Genomic DNA, 20,295 nt, shown 5'->3' with positions numbered 1-20,295 from the left:
TATTGAAAATGGAAGAAAATAAGAAAACATTTTCTGTGTATTATGCTTTGTTATTTCAAGAAATGTAAAAACACAAGTGAAACACAAAAAAAAACGATTTGTGCAGTGTATGGAGCAGGTACTGTGACTGATTGAACGTGTCAAAAGTTGTTTGCAAAGCTTCGCACTGGAGATTTCTTGCTCATCAATACCTCACGGTCAGGTAGACCAGTTGAAATTGATTACAATCAAGTCAAGGCATTAATTAAGAATGATCAACGTTATACTATACAGAAGATAGCCAACATGCTCCAAATATCCGAGTCAATACAGTTATTGGTGAAAATGAAAAATGTGTCTTTTATTTTACAGGAAAAAAACCACATGAACTTTTTTGTTAACCCAATACATATTAGTGTAGTATGTATGGAGTATAGTATATAATTTGTGTAAAGTAACTGCATGCTCAGCTTCTACAACAATAAACTCCCTCCAGTAATGAAAGACCAGAGGATTTACATAAAGGAGAGGATAGACAGATTTTTGAACTGGAATATAATCTAGTCTAATCTCTGCTCTGAGGATTTCTTGCCTAATGGCTATTCTTGCACTCCCTGAATGTGGGTGGCCTTCCTTACCTTCAGACCAGTCTTTACAGCCTTAGTGATCATCCCCAGATGCAGATCTGATCATTCCCCTTCCTTCAAGCCTATCTTTGGTTTCGGAGCATCCACAAAACAAATATAGTCATATTAGGTTGATACCAAGGCCCTCTGTGGTCTGTCTCCACCTGCACCACTCACCTCATCTTTCCCTGAACTCTGCTTCAGACTCTATGGTTATGTGAGCCAGTCCTGCAGATTATTTTAATCTGGGAAGATAGCATTTTTGTGGTAATTAAATTAAATAATCATTATAATATGTTAGAGTAGGACCTAGAATGTAATAACTGCTCAATAAATGTTGTTATTGTTTCCATTTACTTCTGATTATCCTACCAAAATTGCTACACCCAAAATATAGCTCATTCCTTAGGTCTCATACTATATGTGTAATTGCTCTGTAATAGATTGAAAAATAAAGGAATTTTTTGGCTTTTCTAAATTAGAAATTCGGAGGAAGAGTGAGTGCAGTCAGGATCCAGTTGGAGCTTTTCTTCTCCGTCTTTGCAGATTTCTCAGCTTTGCCTTCCTCTGTGCTGCCTCGTTTTTTGTTTTGTTTTTCTGTTTTTTGTTCTACCTTGATTTTAGGCTGGTTTTCATAAGCACAGCCAGAAGGCTTCCAGCAGCAGCTTGCACGACGTGTTTTCTTGTTCACATTCATTGGGAGAGAGAATATCCCTTCCCATGATTATGAAACCAAAGCTCTAGGCTTTGTGCTGATTCGATCACCCTTGAAACAATCACTGTGGCCAGAAAATGCCTGAATCACCTGGTGTAATAAGTTGAATGGTGATGCTCCAATAAGGTATGTCCACATCCTAACTCCCAGAACCTGTCAGATTATCTGGAAAAGGGGTCTTTGTGGTAATTAAGTTAAGGATCTTGAGATAAACTTATCCCGGATTATCTGAGTGGGCCCTCCAACCCATGGCATGTGTCCTTACACAGAACAGAAGGGTGCGTGAAGTTGGCAACAGAGACTTTGGGCCCTTTGCTGCAGCTGGAGGTGGGGACCATCTGTTGGAAATGTCATGGCTTCCACACAGAGCAGCAGAAAGGATGTCAGGGAGGCACAGCATCCATCTGAACGTCCTTTCATTCCACTTTCTTCTTGAAAGCTAACAGTTTCTACTGGTCATGCCATAATTGATCCCAATCATGGACTGGAAGCTATCTTTTATTCAGCACTTCCTAGGTTACATTATTAATCCCTACAACAGTTAAACCTCAATTATTTCATTATTTCATTATGTCATATTATGCCTCATATGACATAATCTCTGCTGATACAAGCCATCTTAGACATGATGATACAAATTACTGTATCTTTATATCACTCACCATGGCCAAATCCCAGAACCCCGAAAAAGTTTTCAGCGACTCCCTCTCTCTGCACAGGTCCCTTTAATAAGACAGAATTTCATGTTGTATACGTTATGTGTTAATGTGATCCTGATGATTCCCGACTGGCAGGTAGATACTTGTTACAAGTTGTTAGTACTGCTTACACATTTCCACAGTGCAGTGGTTACCATGTTCTGTAGCAAATCCTTATGACTGCTTACACAAAAATGGAGCGCAACCTTGGTTCTCAAACTTCATTCATTCCAGGCCCTTTGTTTGAAAACCAAAGCATTCAGGGGACTGATCATACGGGTATTGCTGTGAAACAGTGGTCAGGGGGAACCAGAGTTGTGTTCCACAACTGGGATATGTTTTCCGACAACAACCTGATCAAGAACCAAAGTGTTCAAGATGGGAGACATTCAAGAACTGAGACTTGTTTGTACAACACAACAGTCATTTTGTATCTTCCATATTTAGCACTGAAATCTTTCCACACTTTGAAATTTTAGAATGTGAAACAAGCAGAAGTGAGAGTTGAGATGAGTGGTCCATTTAACAACAATCTTTATGAATGTTTCTTTTCTTCTCTCTATATAGACAACTGTTTGTAAAGGGCCTTTTGCTTACTCTTATGGTGTCTCTAAAGCTCTATCTGTGCTTTAAAAATGACTCCATGTTGAACACTAAAGTGTAAAACAAAAGTTTAAAACTTTTTTAAAACAAAGATTTTAAGGGCAAAGCCTTGTCTTGTTAAAATTTTTAATTATAATTAAATTTTATTATAACAACTAAAAAGTAGAAGGTACCTGGTAACTAAATTATACAGAAAATCAAAGCAAGAAAATGTATAAGGAAGCACCTATAAATTAGTGTCTAATAAAGGAATATTTTTTATCTTTTGAATGGTAAAATACATTGAACAGTTTAGCTATTACAAAAATAGAAAATGAAGCACTATATCTGAGAAGCCATGTGGAAAATATTTGAAAAGATCAGCATTACTCTACCCATTCATAGCAATTTCATAAACTGTCTTTTTTAAGTGTTACTTTGTAACAGTATTGTACTATATTAGTTTGCTTTGTTGCCATAACAAATCATAGCAAATGTAGTGGCTTAAACAGCTCAAATGCATTGTTTTGCACTCCAGTGTGTCAGAAGGGTGACAGGCTACAATTAAGGCATCAGCGGGTCTTCATTCTTTTTTGTGGGTTCCAGGTAGGCTCTGCTTCATTGTCTTTCCTGTCTTCTGGAGACCACCTGCATTCCCTGGCCCCTGGTTCCCATTCTCCATCTCCAACACCTCCCCAGCCAGCAAGGGCAAGTCCTTCTCATATCACATCACTCTGACCTTCTCTGCTGCTTTCCTCTTCCTCTTTTAAGCACATTTGTGATTACACTGAGCCCATGCAGCTAACTCAGAGTACTCTCCTTATGTTAAAGTCAGCCGATTAGCAAAACCTCCATTCTGTCTGCAAATTTAATTCCCCACTGCCATGTAAGGGGACATATTCATAGATTCCAATGATTAAGAAGTAGATCTCCTTGGGTGTCATTATTCTGTCTTCCACATATATTATTGTCAAATTTCTGGTATTAATAAATTGTCATTGGTATATAAAACGTTATCATTGGAGGAAGCTGGGTTAAGGATACACAAAGACTATGTACTCTTTTTGCAACTTTTATGTAAGTCTAAAATAATTTCAGAATGAAAGTTTATACATTTTTAAAATATGTTTTAAAACACGTGCTTTTTTGAAGATTAGGTAAAAATATATAGAATTTCAAAAATTACACTATAATAAAATGGATCATTATAGGGTTATTTAACTTGTAAAATAGTAAATACATTAAAGTAATAAAGAGTAAATAAAGGTCACATTCCTCATTCAATTAAAAATAATTCAGTCAAGATTTACTGTCTTCTGGTTATTATATATATTTTATAATGGCTAAATAAGATGAGTCTATCTAGATTTCTTTCTCTTTAAGTAAAACACTGTCCATAATTGACTAAATATCACTAGACTACATACCAAAATTTAACTTCATTATGGTTGATAGAGACAATATATTTTAAAACTATTCATGCACTCCTAACACCTACCAAATAAGTTTAAATGCCTTAACCAAGAGTACTAAAGTGTTTTATAATTCATACTGTTTTGACATTTTTTCAAAAGATCATATTTTTCTTAAACATTTTCAAGCCATCAGATACATAGGGCAGATTTCATTGTCCCATTTTTACAGATAAAGAAAATTAAATCTGGAGAGTTAAGTGGGGGTTTCTGGTGAAGAGGGGAAATGGGTTTATGATTTGGAAGTCTAGTCTGTTCCCAAAGCAAGCAAGTAGAAGATGACAGATCAGTCAAAAAATATGTAAAAAAAGGTTTTTGAAAAGTTTCAGAATTTAGAAAAAATTACCAAAACAAGTTTCAAAAAGCTGAAAATTACTTGTTAAAACAACTTCAATTTATTTATTGGAAAAGGAAAAAGATTCGGTACTGAAGAAAATTATGCTGTAAGTATAAAACTTGGTGATTAAAAGTCAGTCTGTGCCAGGACACGCCCATTGAACCTGGGGGCCGTTCTGAGACTGTCCCATGGTCAGCTGACTTCTCATCCACACCAATGATGGAGACAGTGAAGATTAAAATCCAGAGTACTGAGAAAAAATTATTTTTAACCTCAAGTCATACTCAACTTCCATTCCAGAATGAGTACAAAAATAAGATACATACAAAATCGAAGGTCTTTAGACACTGGTATTCACTGGAAACATATTTGTAATTCAATGAGAAATAAAATGAACACAGAAGAAGGTGTTCTATTCAAAAATTGATACTGAACACAAAAACCTATTTAAAAAACCAGTAAATTTCATTAATTATTTAATAATAAGTCTTTCTTGTATGTGATTCAAACTAAACAGAATATCTCAAACATGATCAGGGTGAGAAAATATTGTTCAGTGAGTATGTACAGCATGCTAAAGGTTTTGTGAAAACTAAATATTTTTTTAGAAAATTCTGTCCTCAAGAAAGGATTTTTTTTTAATTTTAAGTACTGCTTAACTAACAGAAATAACATTTATAGATCCAAAGAAAGTAAAAAGAGAAACAGAGAATTTGATAACTTTAGGAAACCATCAGTCTAACAGAAGTAGGAGAAAGAAATTATTTAAAAAATAAAGAAGAGACATAAGTTTATCATAATTCAAATTACAAATTATTTAGAATAGTACGACAACAATGCTTGAAAACCTGTGGATTGCTGCTAAAGTGGTTTTGGAGGAAACTAGTGGGCCTGCATAAATGTGTTCTATAAAAAAGAAAGATCTAAAATACATGAATTAATTCATTTTTTTAAAAAAAAGAACAGATATTCCTAAAGAAAAAAATAAAATGAAGAAAGTATAAAGAAATATAAAAGAAGGAATCAGAGAACAAAAATCAACTGGGACATTATAATGTACTTTTAAATAAACAGACAAATCTCTAGCAAGAATAATCAAAGAAAACAATAGAAAAGGCACAAATACATAACATTAGGAATGAAAGGACCTATACTTACAGCTGTAAAAAATCTTTAAAATCACAAGACAATCCCCCTGGCTGGTGTAGCTCAGTGGATTGAGTGCAGGCCTACGAACCAGAGGATCGTGGTTCGATTCCCAGTTGGGGCACATGCCTGGGTTGCAGGCCAGTTCCCTGTAGGCCAACTCCCAGCAGGGGACACACGGAATGCAACTGTACATTGATGTTTCTCTCCCTCTCTCCTTCCCCTCTAAAGATAAATAAATAAATAAAATCTTTTAAAAAATCACAAGACAATCCTATGAACAACTTTGTGCTTATAAATTTAGAAAGAAATGATATTTATATAGGCGATAGAATTTTCTAAAGTGGATTCACAAAAGTAGAATGAATAATCAAATAACCATTAACAAATTAAACCAGTAATCAGATTTATTTTCCATCCTTCAAAGATAGCCCCAAAAGTTTGTGTAAACATATAATATGGCACAATAGAATTGCATAATGCCATGATACAATAGCAGACATATATAGGAATTTGAAATACAATAAAATCAACATTAAAATCACTAGTAAAATGATAAACTACTCAATAAATAGAATTGAACAATAGTTATCCAGCTGGAATGGATAGCTTACAACATACACAACAATAAATTCCAGGTCAATTTCAATACTAAATATTAAACTCATAACTTTAGAACTTTGAAAGGGAGTACTGAAGAATAATTTTATTATTTGAAGGTAAGAAATATTATCTTAGAAACTTTATAAAGATCACAAGCTGAACTTCATAACCACCTATCTGCTCCATAGAATGGGAGGGTCACACAGTATGCTGCATAAAGGGCTGCCTGTCCTCAGGCTTTCTGTTGCTTTTGCTAAATGGGAGTCATTGACAGGAAATCTAAGGACAGGAGAAAATTGAGGATGGGGTAGCGATTCTTCTGGTTCTCTAGACACCTGGCGGCAGTGTGTTGTCTGCCTTCCTGTGCACTAGACTGCAGATCCCATCAGCCATCCCTCTCCTTCCAGCCCTTCTCCAGACTCCAGACTCAGCTCTGTTCTTCCCATCTTCACTTCCGGGAAGGGTTGCTGTTACTTGTGCTTGGAGATGGTTCCATCCCTTGTTACTTTCCCCAAACCATAGTCACATCTTTGTAAATTGTCCCCAAATTTCATGAGCTTGAGTACATCACATGTTTTCTCCAAGACTCTAGCTGATAAAAAATTACTAAAGAAGCAGTGATAAAAATTGATTTCTAACTTTTCCATAGTAAAACAGTCACACTGCCCTGACCAGTGTGGCTCAGTTGATTGCCCACAAAGCAAAGGGTCACCGGTTTGATTCTCACCAGGCCTCACATGCCTGAGTTGCAGGTTCTATCCTCATTCAGTCTGGGTGCATATGAGAGGCTACTGATCGATGTTTCTCTCTCACATGGATGTTTCTCTCCTCTTTGTCCCTCCTTTTCCTTCTCTCTAACAATAAATAAAATATTTTGGCCCTGGCTGGCATAGTTCAGTGGATTGAGCACGGGCCTGCGAACCAGACGATTGCGGTTCGATTCCCAGTCAGGGCACATGCCTGGGTTGCAGGCCGGTTCCTTGCAGGCTAACTACCAGCATGGGATGCACAAAAGGCAACCATACATTGATGTTTCTCTCCCTTTCTCCTTCCCCTCTAAAGAAATATAAATAAATAAAGTCTTTAAAAAAATAAATAAATAAATAAATAAATAAAATGTTTTGTAAATAAATAATAAAATAACCATACCATCAGCAAAGGATAGGAAAGGAAGGGGAGGGGAAAGGAGGGGAGGGGAAGAGAAGGGAGAGGAGGGGAGGGAAAGAAAGATCAGGGAAAGGTTCCTGTAATGCTTATAACTCACAAAGACCACCCCAAATTCATAAAGAACTACAAATCAATAAAAAAGGGGGAAAGAAATGAAAATGGCAATTCATAGAAGAGAAACTAGGATAACAAAAAAACGAAGCCCTACCCTCCCAAAAAACCAATCAATTACAAATTTTCAATCCCGACACAACTTCTGAGCCCCATCACAACTTCCCCCACCTCCCAGGGCCCTGTGGGTTGAGGAGTGTCTGGGAGATAGACATCTGAGGCAGTCAGGGCAGAGCGCTCTTTCCTGAAGCTTGTCTGGGAATGACAGCAATGGGCAAATCCACTTGCTGAAGGGTTTACAGAGGAAGAAGTCATGGGAAAGAAGTTCAGAGTAAGACCCAAGCTGGGGAGTTGTTGATGAAACCCTGTTCCACAGCAGCCTGAAAGAGACACAGGCAAGAATGGTAACTCTTATTCATTAGAGATGGAGGCAAAGGAATGTGGATGGGGCACTTTGACAGGGCAGTAGTACATTGAGGAAGTTCATCCCTATGGTCTCTTACTGCTCAGAGAGTGGGAAAGAGAAAACAGAATGGTACACCTGCTGTGGGAAAGCCAGAAGGCAAGGACGGCTGGGGTCCTGCTGAGGCTGATGTTAAGGACAGATGGGCCCCTCACTCTGGGGTTGTTCCACACCACATTGCATAATTTGGTCCTAACTGATCTTTCTGGAATTCCACAACTTCCTCTCTAAAATAGTAGACTTCTGCCAAAGTGGGAAACCCATAATTTCCTCTTAAAATAAATCACCTCCATTCAGTAATTTATTACTCTACTAAAGCTCCAAAATGCTTATATTGGTAACCATGATTATTTAAAGAATTTTTCCAGTTTTATTAAACTCTGTATAAGTTCAGTGTGTGAGAATAATGATTCAGTTTATATATAATGTGAAATTATCATCACAGTAAGTTATCATCTATCACCTCATGTAGAAAGAAAAAGAAGAAAAAAAATTTCCTATGATGAGGACTCTTAACTTCATATACACCATACAGCAGTGTTAACTATAGTCCTGTTGTATATTACATCCCTAGTACTTAGTTGTTTAATAACCGGACGTTTGTACTTTTTGACCACCTTCATTTAATTCTCCATCCCCCATCTCTTCTCACCACCTCTGGTGACCCCAAATCTGATCTCATTTTCTATGAGGTTTTGTTTTATTTCTTAGAGACACATATGAGTGAAATCATACAGTATTTGTCTTTCTATGCCTTACTTATTTCATTTAGCATAATGCCCTCAAGGTTCATCCATCCATGTGTACCAAATGGCATGAAGACAGGATTTCCTTTGTATATGACTGAATTTCATATAGGTATGTATATAGATATAGGTATAGATATAGATATAGATATAGATATAGATCTCCATATCCATATCCATAACCATATCCTAGTCTGTGCAGAAAAAGTCCACCTCTTGCTAATATAACAAGAATGGTTTGTGCAACATCATTGTAACCTGGCAGCCAAAGAGAGTGGACTGGAATGTGCATGTGTGAACAATGATGACTTCACTGTACTAGTCAGTGGGGGCAGTAGACCCTGTCGAATGAACATGTGTGTCATGTGGCAGTCACATTCAAAATGCCTGATTGAGTAGAGCAACGAATCTGCATCAGATTTTGCATTAAGTTCTTTGGAAACTATTCTGATGATTCAGGAGGCTGCAGCTATGGGCTACTGGCAGCTTCATCACAACAATGCACCTGCTCATGTCTCATGTCTCATGTCTCATGTTTCATGCAGAGTCTTTTGGGAAACATCAAATCACCCAGGTAGTTCAGTCCCCCTACAGCTCAAATTTGGGGCCCTTCAACTTCTGGCTTTTCCCAAAACTAACATCACCTTTGAAAGGGAAGAGATATCAGACCATAGATGAGATTTAGGAAAATACAGCTGGGCAGCTTATGGTGACTGGGAGAGCTATATGCTGTTCCAAGGTGCCTGTTTTGAAGGGGACTGAGACTTCATTGTCCTGTATATAATGTTTCTTGTATCTTGTATCTTCTTCAAGTAAATATCTTCTTCAGTAAATATCTCTATTTTCCATAGTACCTGGCTGGATATATTCTGGACGGACCTCATGTATTACAATTTCTTTGTCCATTTATTGGTCGGTGGACACTTGGGTTATTTCCATACCTTCACTACTATAAACAGTGCTGCTACAAACATAGGGTACAGATACCCCTTCAACATAGTGTTTTGGTTTCAGGTATATTCCTAGGAGTGAAACTGCTGGATGACATGGTAGTTCTGTTTTTAATTCTTTCAGGATCCTCCATACTGTTTTGCATAATGGCTGCACCAATTTACCACCCCACAAATAGTGCACAAGGGTTCCCTTTTCTCTACATCCTCTCCAGCGTTTGTTATTTCTTGTCTTTTGATAATGGCCATTTTGACAGGTGTGAGGTGATATCTCACTGTGGTTTTTAGATGTATGTTTCCCTGAGGATTAGTGATGTTGCCTGTCTTTAAAAAAATTAACATTAAGGTGTTAGGAAAAGGATAACAGATTGAAACAATTATTTTTATATTTCTTTTTTTTAAACATATATAATTTTAATAGGTTTCTATTCAGGTGCTTTTTGAAAGTGTGGTTGGCCACAGGCCATTTAGGGAAAAGGCAGAGAACTTCTCGTGACAAATTAGAGTGGTATAAATATGAAGAATCACAGTATTTTCATCAGTATACTATAAATCAAATAGGATATGCAAATAACAATAAGTGTTCATTTTTAGCAAAGTCATGGAGACCTTCCTGCAGTACTGCAGTAGTCCATATTGCTTCCTTAGGAGGTTAGGGGTAAGGATGTACAAGGACAACTAGAAAATGAATTAATTGTCTGTATTTTTTTATCAGGGCCCCAAATTCAGTTCAGTGCAACACACTGAGTACCTGTTGGGTTCAAGGTACTGTATGAGTCAACAGAGGGAGGGGCAGTACAACATACAGGAAGGCTTTAACTGTGACAATGTTGTATAATGCTTGTACATAAAGCAGCATTATTCCAAGCAATTTCAGTTGCCAGTAGTTTGCACTTCTTCCACAGGCTTGGATGTACATGCATGATCTCCAAATGGGTGTGTTTTCCCATCACAACTGACTTTCAGGTTGGCTTAAAGCAAAACTGCTGCTCTTGCTGCCTCACCTTTGTTTAATGAGAGCCGTTCGTTTTCTTCCTAATGCCAGCTTTCAGTTAATGGACTGAGATGGGGAAAATTTCTAACGTATCTCTCCATTTTACAGCAGATTGCCTTTCTGCCTCATGGCTTTAATCACTCAGTCCTACTCACATCTGCCATAATAACGATTATGGGTTTTCTACTGACTTCTTTCCCAGGAGGATGTGTCAGAGGATAGCAACGTCTCCCACAGAAAGGAAGGGCAAATTCTTAATCTCTTTCCAGCATCATGGGTAATAATTTTTTGTGCAAACCCCCTAGGAATACTGCTTTTGGCTTTCACACCTACCATTCCCTCAGGCCCATGGCTCTGCTCTGATTTATGCATTTTCTTCTATCCTCTCTCTTCGGAGGTAAGTTTTAATTATGTAGACAGATTGTAAAAGTCTTTTTCTTCTTGTAAACAACTATTTCTTTTTTAGTAGTAGATTTTGTTTAACTGGTTTCCCCTAGCTGAATTTTCCTGTGTACCCAGGGCTTATCCGTTCACTGTGTAACTGTAACTTTAATAGGAGAGAAAGCTGGCTTCTCTGGGTAGCTTTCCTTGAGGGATTCAATCTTGGAATACCTCATACTGAGTTTCTCCCTCGGGAGCTGATTTTCCTTGCATGTGCTTGGAAAGCCCCAAATATTTTAGTTTTGAATCATTTTGAGAGCAAATGGTCACCTATCAAACAAGCCATAGTTTTTCTTCTCCCCATTTACAAACTTTCTCCACTACCAAAATCAAGACATGCTTGAAATCCTCCAAAGCATTCATGGAAATGTTAATTTCACCATGGCTTCGTCCTCAGGGGACTGAGAATGGACTTGAGAAAGCTTCTTGGGTGATGTGGACATCCATTGCTCTTACTCGGGGCCCTTCCATGCAGTCAGTAAAATAGAAAGAAAAGAGTGTATTTACAGTGGGGGTTTTTATTGTTGTTCTCCATAAAACCTTTTAACTCTTTGGTGAATTTCTTTTCCCTAGTTAGGAGACTGCTGTACTACACTCACTTCCACTTCTGACCTCATAGGTTACCTTTGAAAGCCAATATTTGTGTGAAAATTGGTTTTGCCAAGGATAGCTAAATGTTATCTTTTTAACCAGCCTCGCAATTCCCCGCAGCAGTTTTTAACTTGACCTGGTACCTCACCAATGCCTCTTTAAAAGGCTAAATCAGTATTCTCCCAGAAGTGTTTGAGGCGTATATGGAGGGGAGAGAGAGAGAGAGAGAGAGAGAGAAATGTTAAGACACAGCAACATGTGTTATGTCTTCACAATGAGGAAACATTTATTCATCTCATCCAAAGAGGGGGTGTGGTCTGTGGCTAAGTAGCAGATCCAAGGTCTTTGGCTAACATTAAATACAAAGCCATGACCTTGGCCTCGCTAACCAGGCTGTGTGAGCTCATATTTGCTTGGCAGTGCCTGGGGAGAAGGGCTTCTTAACTCAGGTTTCAGTGAGGGTTCATAAACACTCTGATCTCTTATGCAAGATTCTGTGTGTATTTATATTTTTCTAAGGGGATGTTTACATTTTCACTAGATTCTCAATAGTGGACACAACTTTTAAAAAAGGTTAAGATTACACTAAATGAAGTTGTTCTAACACAAAGTCATTTCAATATTTCTTTAAATAAAGAAAGCTTTTATTACTGAGGTAGACTTCTGTAACCTGAGGTGGACTCTATATTCCTGTGTTATTATGAGAGACATCCTTGAATTCTGACCTTTTAATATTTATCTTTCTACATCTTTAAGAGACTTAAAATGAGCCCTGTAAGGTGCAAAAATCTATTACTTTTACATGAGAGAGAATTGTTAGGATGAACCCTTCATTTTTTAACTTTATATGTTTGCAAGACATGAAATGATTTTTCCCTTTATTCCATGAAGATGTTTTTCAAAACATCTCTTTCAGCAATTCATTCTGGTAGTTGTCTCTCATCCCTCCATCATTTAAGGTACCCAAACTCTGCTTTGCTCTTCACAATGTAAGAGGGCTTACATCTGGCCACACTTCACCTAATTAAATGTTAGGGTATTACCTACTAACTGTAGCATAATACATTCCTTAGATAAGATAAAGGTATAGAATAGAAAATGGCCACTTTAGAGATATCTACTAGTTTCTTCTGTGTTCAAAGCATTAACAGTTTATGTAAGTTCTCAGTATTATTGACACATTATATATTTATACGTTATTTGGGGGGAAATGTCATCACCAAGGTACAATGTGGATTTTTTCTTGAATTGCAGGTTATCCCTGGGACGGGCACTTAAGAGAACGAGAGAGAACTGAAGCTCTATGGAAAACAAATCATGTGGTCTTCAGAACTGAGGAGAGATGCAGCCCTCTGAAGTGGTCATGAATCCCAAACAAGTCTTCCTCTCGGTTCTGCTATTTGGAGTGGCAGGGCTACTCCTTTTCATGTATTTACAAATCTGGATTGAAGAACAACACACAGGTGACACACTGACTTCTTCTTCCTATCTTAATTATAATGGTCATTTTGTATTAAATATGCCGTGATGATTATAAGAAAGTCAGATAGAAAGTCATAATATTTCTAAGAACAACAAAAACTAGACACGATCTGAATTCCCTAGCTCCTAAAAGAAAGGATGATTATACAGTTCTGGTGGGCATTTGCTTGGTGACTTGGAACAGTTGGAATTCTTGTTTTCTCGGGCGAGAGCATCGGGGCCACCGGTCTGGCGAGGACGGCTCGTAGAGAATCTGACTGCCCAGATGTGCAGCTGTTTTCCTCCCTGTGGTGTGTCCACTGAGCTTTGGGCACAAGCCTAACAGGAGCTGGTGACACAGCAAACTCGCTCTCTCTTAGTCCCTACCTAAGTGTTGTGTTGATACTCAACGCTGGTGTGGAAATTCTGTAATATCTTTACTTTAAAGCCAGGGTGGCGAACATTTTCTGTAAATGAATAGTTAGGAAATATTTTAAGATTGATGGGCTATACTATCTATATCACAAGTACTTTGTCAACGTATCACAAAGGCAGCCCCAGATTATATGGGAACAAATGGAGCAGGTTGTGTTGCAATAGAACTTCATTTACAAAAACAGGTGGTGGGCCAGATTTGGTCCAGAAACAGGAGTCTGCAGATCCTTGCTATATTTATCTTGTATTTTCATCATTCAGTTTGTGATTATTGTACATTAGAGGCACTTGATTATTGTTGAAATAGATTGCGTTTATAATAACAGGAAATGGGTTATTTTTATAATGATTAAAGGAAATGTTTTAGAACACTGTAAATATATGTACAACCAGGTGGTGTGAAATTCAGTTGTTTTTCATTAGTAGAAATAGTCAATGGCCTATGATTGTTAAGGAAAATAAAGTAAAAACAGAATAATAATTTCTTGTTTCCAATTGTTGCCAATTTCAAAAATTATTATAGATTTAAAGCTCTTAAGAATCTACTCTGAAAAATAATTCAATATTGAGTCATAAGTATCACTTTGAAAGCTGTTTTCATTTTTAAATACCTTTCTTTGGTTAATACTCATAGACACCTTGGATTTATTTAATTTATCTAGTAACCCTTGGGAAGGGAGTTTGCATATAATTATTTTGTTGAGAATATGCAACATATTGCCAAGAGGTATTCTTAATTCCCATTATAATTTCCATATACTATAATATTTCTGTTTTCTATGTTACTACAATAATTTATCATAATAGCATATTTCATGAAACCATCTATGAAGAAGTGTAAAGGGTAATTCCTTTCACAGTACAGCTCCTAGCATAGCTCTTGTCACATAGTGAGGGTTCAGTAGGTGTTTGTTGAAGGAGTAAGTAAACGAATGAGGAAATTGATTAAAGACTCACTGCACAATACCAACTGGAATGTAGCAAAGGAGAAAAAATCGAAGAGATTTCATAATTAGGAGGTCGGCTAATGTCACAGTCTCAAAAAATTTCAGCAGAAAAGTATCACAACAGGCTTTCAATATGCAAAAGAAGATATATTCATATATACAGACAAATGGAGTAATGCTATGATTTATTTACAGCAATAAGAAACCACATGATAACTGAAAAAAGTCAAATCATGTCATAGTATTTCACACATATAATGTAGTTTACAAATCTTTGGTCACAAGCATTGGTAACTACCATTTACAAGCTTAATTAAGTGCCAAATGTTTACATGTAGTTTCACCAATCCTAACACTGTCTCACTAGGTGTGACATTCCATATTTATAGCTGGTGGAAATGTGCTTCAGACAGACAAGGAACATACCCAAGGCCTCGCCTGTGTAGTCCTAGGTCCACAGGAAAATCTAGGATTTGGTTTGTGCTGCTCTGAAATACAAGCCTCCACCCTATACAGTGCCGCTGTGAGGGGAAAAGGGGAATATTATTGCCTCCTGCCCTACAAACAAAGCAACCAAGACTTGGAAACTACAGGGTACAAAGCTAAGAATTTTCAAAGTATGACCCATGCCCAGGTTTTCCTACTTCTCCTGAGCCCTAAAAAAACCTCACCAAAAAAAGATAAACATATAATAAATGCCAGAGTATTACTACAGGTGGTTTGAAATCATTGATTTGGTACATTTAAGCTATTCGCAAATTCATAGATTTGTAATCTCCTCTGAAAGTTAAATTCTTAATTGAGTTCATAATTCTTCCAAGTTGAGAAATTATTTTTTCTAGTTCAGATGAGCTGGTAAAACATTTACCATTTATTCTCTTAGTTTTTACTTGCTACTTGCTAGAAGTACTTTCTCTGATATCTTCAACAAATTACCTAGTATTTCACAATCTGCTCATGACAGTGAGCATAAACTTTAGAACAGGATTCCTGTAGATAACTCTTTTACTGAAGAAAAGGTTTTATTGTTCGTCAAGAAGACTTCCACCTGGATTTTTGCCTTAAACTAGGCTAGTACCCTGGGTTGTAATTCTATTGTTTTGTAGGTAGACAGACAAATATGTATTTTATATGTGTTTCAAGTAACGTCAGGAGCACCAAACATTTTTAAAGGCAGTCTCTTTTTAAATCAGAAAATATATGATTGTGTGCTTTGATGTTAACTTAAAAATAAGAATGTCTATCTTTTAGACACTTCAGAACTGTCACTGAAAGAGCCTGGGAAAATAAGTTGGTTTTGTTTCCTGAGACCTTCTACAAGGAAAGCGGACTTAAAAATCTGAAATGGTTTTGATCTCTTATACATATCAATGGAATATGAGAACCGTATGTTCTGTTTGTACCTTTTAGTCTTAGCATTGATCTTGTCACATAATAAGGATTACTTTCTATGCCTTCCTAGTTTTCCTAGTTTCTTCTATTAAAATAACATGCTTCAGAATTACCCAAAAAAACCTTTAAATATGCTCTGATATGCTAATAAAACATTACAAATACACACGATTTTTTGAAGGTGAAGAAGAAAAATGTATGACTGAGAAGTTAAATTCTATTCAGTTCTGCAACAGTGGTGTTCCATAATAGCACCACTGTGAGGACCATCATCAAGTAATTTATGTGTTTCTTTGTTCTGATTTGTCATATGTGATGTATTAGTATGAATTTTATTTTGTACATTTTTTCTACTTGTTAGTAGTGCAAGCTTTACATTCAGAAGAATCTTGAGAATGTCAGAGCCACTTGCTAGCAGTGTGACCCTTGGCAAATTGGTATCTCTAAGCCTCAATTTCCTCATCTGTAAAGTGGGGACAATAATGTTTTCTATATAGGACTGCAGTAAGGATAAAAGGAGACAATGCCTGCAAGCATTTGACACGGTGTCTGGCAAGCAGTAGTGCACAATGAATGTGAACTGTGATTTCTATCTAGGACATGATGCAAAGCACCATTTGCTTTTTCTGGGTTGTCTCTATTAGACTCAGGCACAACTTAGGAAAACAATCCCAAGTTTATGCCTTGACTGATTAAGAAAAAGAAAGGCTCCATCTCAGCTTTAGTAAAATTAGTTGGGAGACTCTAACGGGCACAGAGCCATTGTGTTTCACAGTGTGTAAGTTGGAAGGATAATGATGGGATTGAGTACAGAGAGCAGAGCCAGGGCCTGGAGGATCTCATGTCCCCACAAGCCGCCCAAGGTCAGCGAATTCATTCATTCAACAGTGCGTTTTAAAGACTTAAAGATCAGAGGTGCCAAAACAGTAGTGAATGCAGAGATATAATAGAAGACCAGATAGAATCCCTGTTCTCAAGGAGACTATAGTCTCATGGATTGTAAGAGAAAATGGTCTTGAGTCCAGGCCAAGGTGTGGGTACAAAAAGATAGTCCATTGTGACAGAAAGGAGACAGGCCCTCCATTATGAGGCAAAATAATGAGTTGGAACCAAGAGAAAAGAGCCCAATCAGTTTTTAGTGATGAAAATGCTGACCAGATAGAAGCTTTAAGTTTAGGAGTATTGTAAGGGTGGGGGTAGGGTTAGCAGGTGCAGCGGACCAGCTCAGAGCAGAACAGATAGATCTATGGGAAAGAGGCAATAATGAGGAGGGCTGATACAGAATAAATCACAAAACTGGGTCTTTCTCCCTCCAGCTACTGTTAAATGGAACAAATAGCAAAAGGGGTGGTACATCCCTTGTGTGTGTGCAATAAGACATGGTTAAGACTCCATAATAATAGAGTCAGAATCTTAAACTTAAAAAGAATGTAGAGATCATCTTGTTTACCACCTGTTTTTTAAAAAATATAAATCTGATTGTGTCCCTCCCCTGTTTACAACTTTTCCATGGTATGTCATTCCCTTTAACAAAAACGCCCCGGGGCCCACAAAGCTGTGTCGGGTGTAACAGCTGCCTGCCTCTACGGCCTCCTCCTCCCTTCTCTCACGATGCTTCATGCTTGGTCTCTCTCCTGCGCCAAACCAAGCCCTTTGCTGACTCAGCACTCTCATGGTCTCAAAAGCTGGGATGCTCTTCTCCCAGCTCTCACCTGGGAGGGCTTAGCTCCAAGGTCACCTACTTGATTCCTCCCACACCCCCATCGCCCCTGCAGTTGCCCTCTCTGTCTCCATCTTATTTATGGCAGAGAAATGATCATAACTAGCGTTGTGATCATTTCTGCCTTGTTCAGTTATATTGCTTTAATTATCCATTTACAGCCTGCATTCATTAGTGTTTTATACATTACATAAGTACCTAGATCTTGTGTGTCTCCCCCTACCTGGATGTCCCTGCTCCACAGCATGGGACATGTATTTGGCAGGTGCTCACCAGTATTATTGTACAGGTGGATAAATAATGCCTTAGTTGGTTTGCCAGCGTCTAGGCAAATGATTGTACAGACTGTGTTTGAATGCCTATAGGAATAAAGAATCCACTACTCTTCAAGGCATCCACTCAACTTTATAGCCACTTCCTGGGAATCTCCATATTGTAAGCCAGAACTCACCTCCTTAACACATGCTTTACCTGTCCTGGTTGCATCCCTGGCCCTGCGTGAGGCTCACTCTTCTTCCATAGTTTGGCCTAATCATCTCTATGATTCAGAAAACCCCATTTTTTAACCATTTCATGAAAAAACAATCCAGGACACCCTACTCTGAACTGTAATGCTTATCTTATATTCCTTAAGAATATGATATGTTTTGTCTTGTATGAAACTTGTATTAGAAATATGCTTATCTAATAAACTCCTCCACTAAGTAGTGAAAAGCTACACACACAATTTTAAATGTACAAAAAAGTGAAGATCAAACAGGTCTCAGTGAGTAGCTCACATTATTTCTTTTCTTCAGATTTTCCATAATCAAGTTCAGTCTCGTGTTAAATTATTCTCTAGATCTATCCTACATTATTTAAAAATTGATCTTAACAACTTCTGAACATTTCTATTCAGGGCCAATCATTTTATTATTATATTGTATTTTCTAATAAAATTTATTAATAAAGAATTTAAATTTTAAATATAAATAAATTTTATATTTATTATTAAATAACAATTTATTTAAACTAAAAACAAAAACAAAAATAACTCAGCCATTTCTCCCACCTCCCACTACCCACCTCTGGCAACTACCTATCTGCTCTTGGGATCTGTGAGCTTGATCTTTAAAAAAAATTGATTCTATATATGAAAGAGGTCATATGGTATTTGTCTATCACAGTCTGACTCACTTCACTTCACATAATACCAGCCAGGTCCATCCAGGTTGTTGTAAATGGCAAGATTTTATTCTTTTTATTGCTGAATAATATTCTATTATGTGTATATATGTATATACCACAATTTCCTTATCTATTTGTATTTATCCATTGGTAAACCCTTAGGTTGTTTGTATAGCTTGGCTGTTGTAAATAATATGCAACAAACATGAGGTACCTATATCTTTTCAAGTTATTGTTTTTGGTTTTTTTACCAGGTAAAAACTCAGTTGTAGAGTTGCTGGGTCAGATGATAGTTCTATTTTTAATTTCTTGAGGAATCTCTATACTGTTTTCCTTAATGGCTGCACCAAGTTACACTCCCACAAAGAGTACACAAGAGTTCCCTTTTCTCCACTTCCTCCCCAACACTTCCTTACAGTCTTCTTGCTTATAGTCACTCTAACAGGTATAAAGGGATAACACACTGTTTTCTTTTATGGCATTTTCCTGATGATTAGTGAGGAAGGGCATTTTTAATGTACCTGATGGCTATCTGTTTGTCTTCTTTGGGACAATTATTTAAATTTTCTGCCCATTTTTTAAAATTAGATATTTTTTCTACTTTGTTTTGTATGTGTTCTTTATATATTTTAGATATTAGCCCCTTATCTGGAGTATGATTTGCAATTATTTTTTCCAATTCAGTAGGCTCCCTTTTCATTTTGTTGATGGTTTCCTTTGCTGTGCAAATTTTTAGTTTGATGCAGTCCCAGTTATTTTTGCTTTTGTTGCTTTTGATTTTGGTGCCAGATTCAAAAAAATATCACCCAGACCTATAAAACCTATATCAAGCAGCTTGTAGCTTCGGTTTTCTCCCAGCAGTTTTATGATTTCAGGTCTTACATTCAAGTCTTTAGTCCATTTTGAACAACTTTTGTGTGCGGTTTAAGATAATGGTCCAGTTTCATTCTTTTGCTCAAGGTGGTCCAATTTTCCCAGTACCATTTATTGAAGAGGCTGTCCATTCTCCACTATATGTTCTCGGCTACTTTGTCATAAATTAACTGACCATATGACACAGACAGCAGCTCCCAACAACCATACATGTGTTGGTTTATTTCTTAGCTCTCTATGCTGTTCCATTGGTATATGTACTTGTTTTTATGCCAGTAACATACTGTTTTAATTGGTGTAGCTTTACAAGTTTGAAATCAGTAAGTGTGGTGCCTCCAGCTTTGTTCTTTCTCGAGGTGGCTTGCCACAACCAATGACTTTTTAATTATTAATTGATAATATTTTACGTGTTTATATCAAATAATAGCTTGTCTGACTTTTCTTTCATAGCTCTAACTAGGCCTTTTTTCTGATGTCTTTAAGTTCTTTCTGATATACACTAAATAACTACTAATATCTGAGTTCAGTTTAACTCAGAGGATCAGCATTAGCATCTAAGCTCAATTATTTAGCTATGAATTATCAGAGGTAGGATAGGAAAGACTCATACATCTATAGTCCCATCTTTTGAAAACTCACTGTCACCAATCCAGGCTCTGTATAGGATGCTGATGCTGAA

At 37.1% G+C, this 20,295-nt stretch overlaps 1 protein-coding gene across 1 annotated transcript in view; it reads left to right on the top strand.

Annotated features, from left to right (window-relative positions):
- CHST9 (carbohydrate sulfotransferase 9) overlaps positions 1–20,295 on the top strand; it is a 237,209-nt gene that overhangs the window by 29,296 nt on the left and 187,618 nt on the right. The window contains exon 2 of the mRNA XM_037032310.1: positions 12,876–13,084. Coding sequence (XP_036888205.1) covers positions 12,964–13,084 — 121 coding nt within the window. The 5' untranslated portion in view covers positions 12,876–12,963. The remainder of the gene's footprint in view (positions 1–12,875; positions 13,085–20,295) is intronic.

The sequence above is a fragment of the Sturnira hondurensis genome, unplaced genomic scaffold, assembly GCF_014824575.4.
Source record: "Sturnira hondurensis isolate 20B ecotype Veracruz unplaced genomic scaffold, ASM1482457v3 Scaffold0001872, whole genome shotgun sequence".
NCBI lineage: Eukaryota > Metazoa > Chordata > Mammalia > Chiroptera > Phyllostomidae > Sturnira > Sturnira hondurensis.
This window is presented reverse-complemented; position numbering and strand designations above follow the sequence as displayed.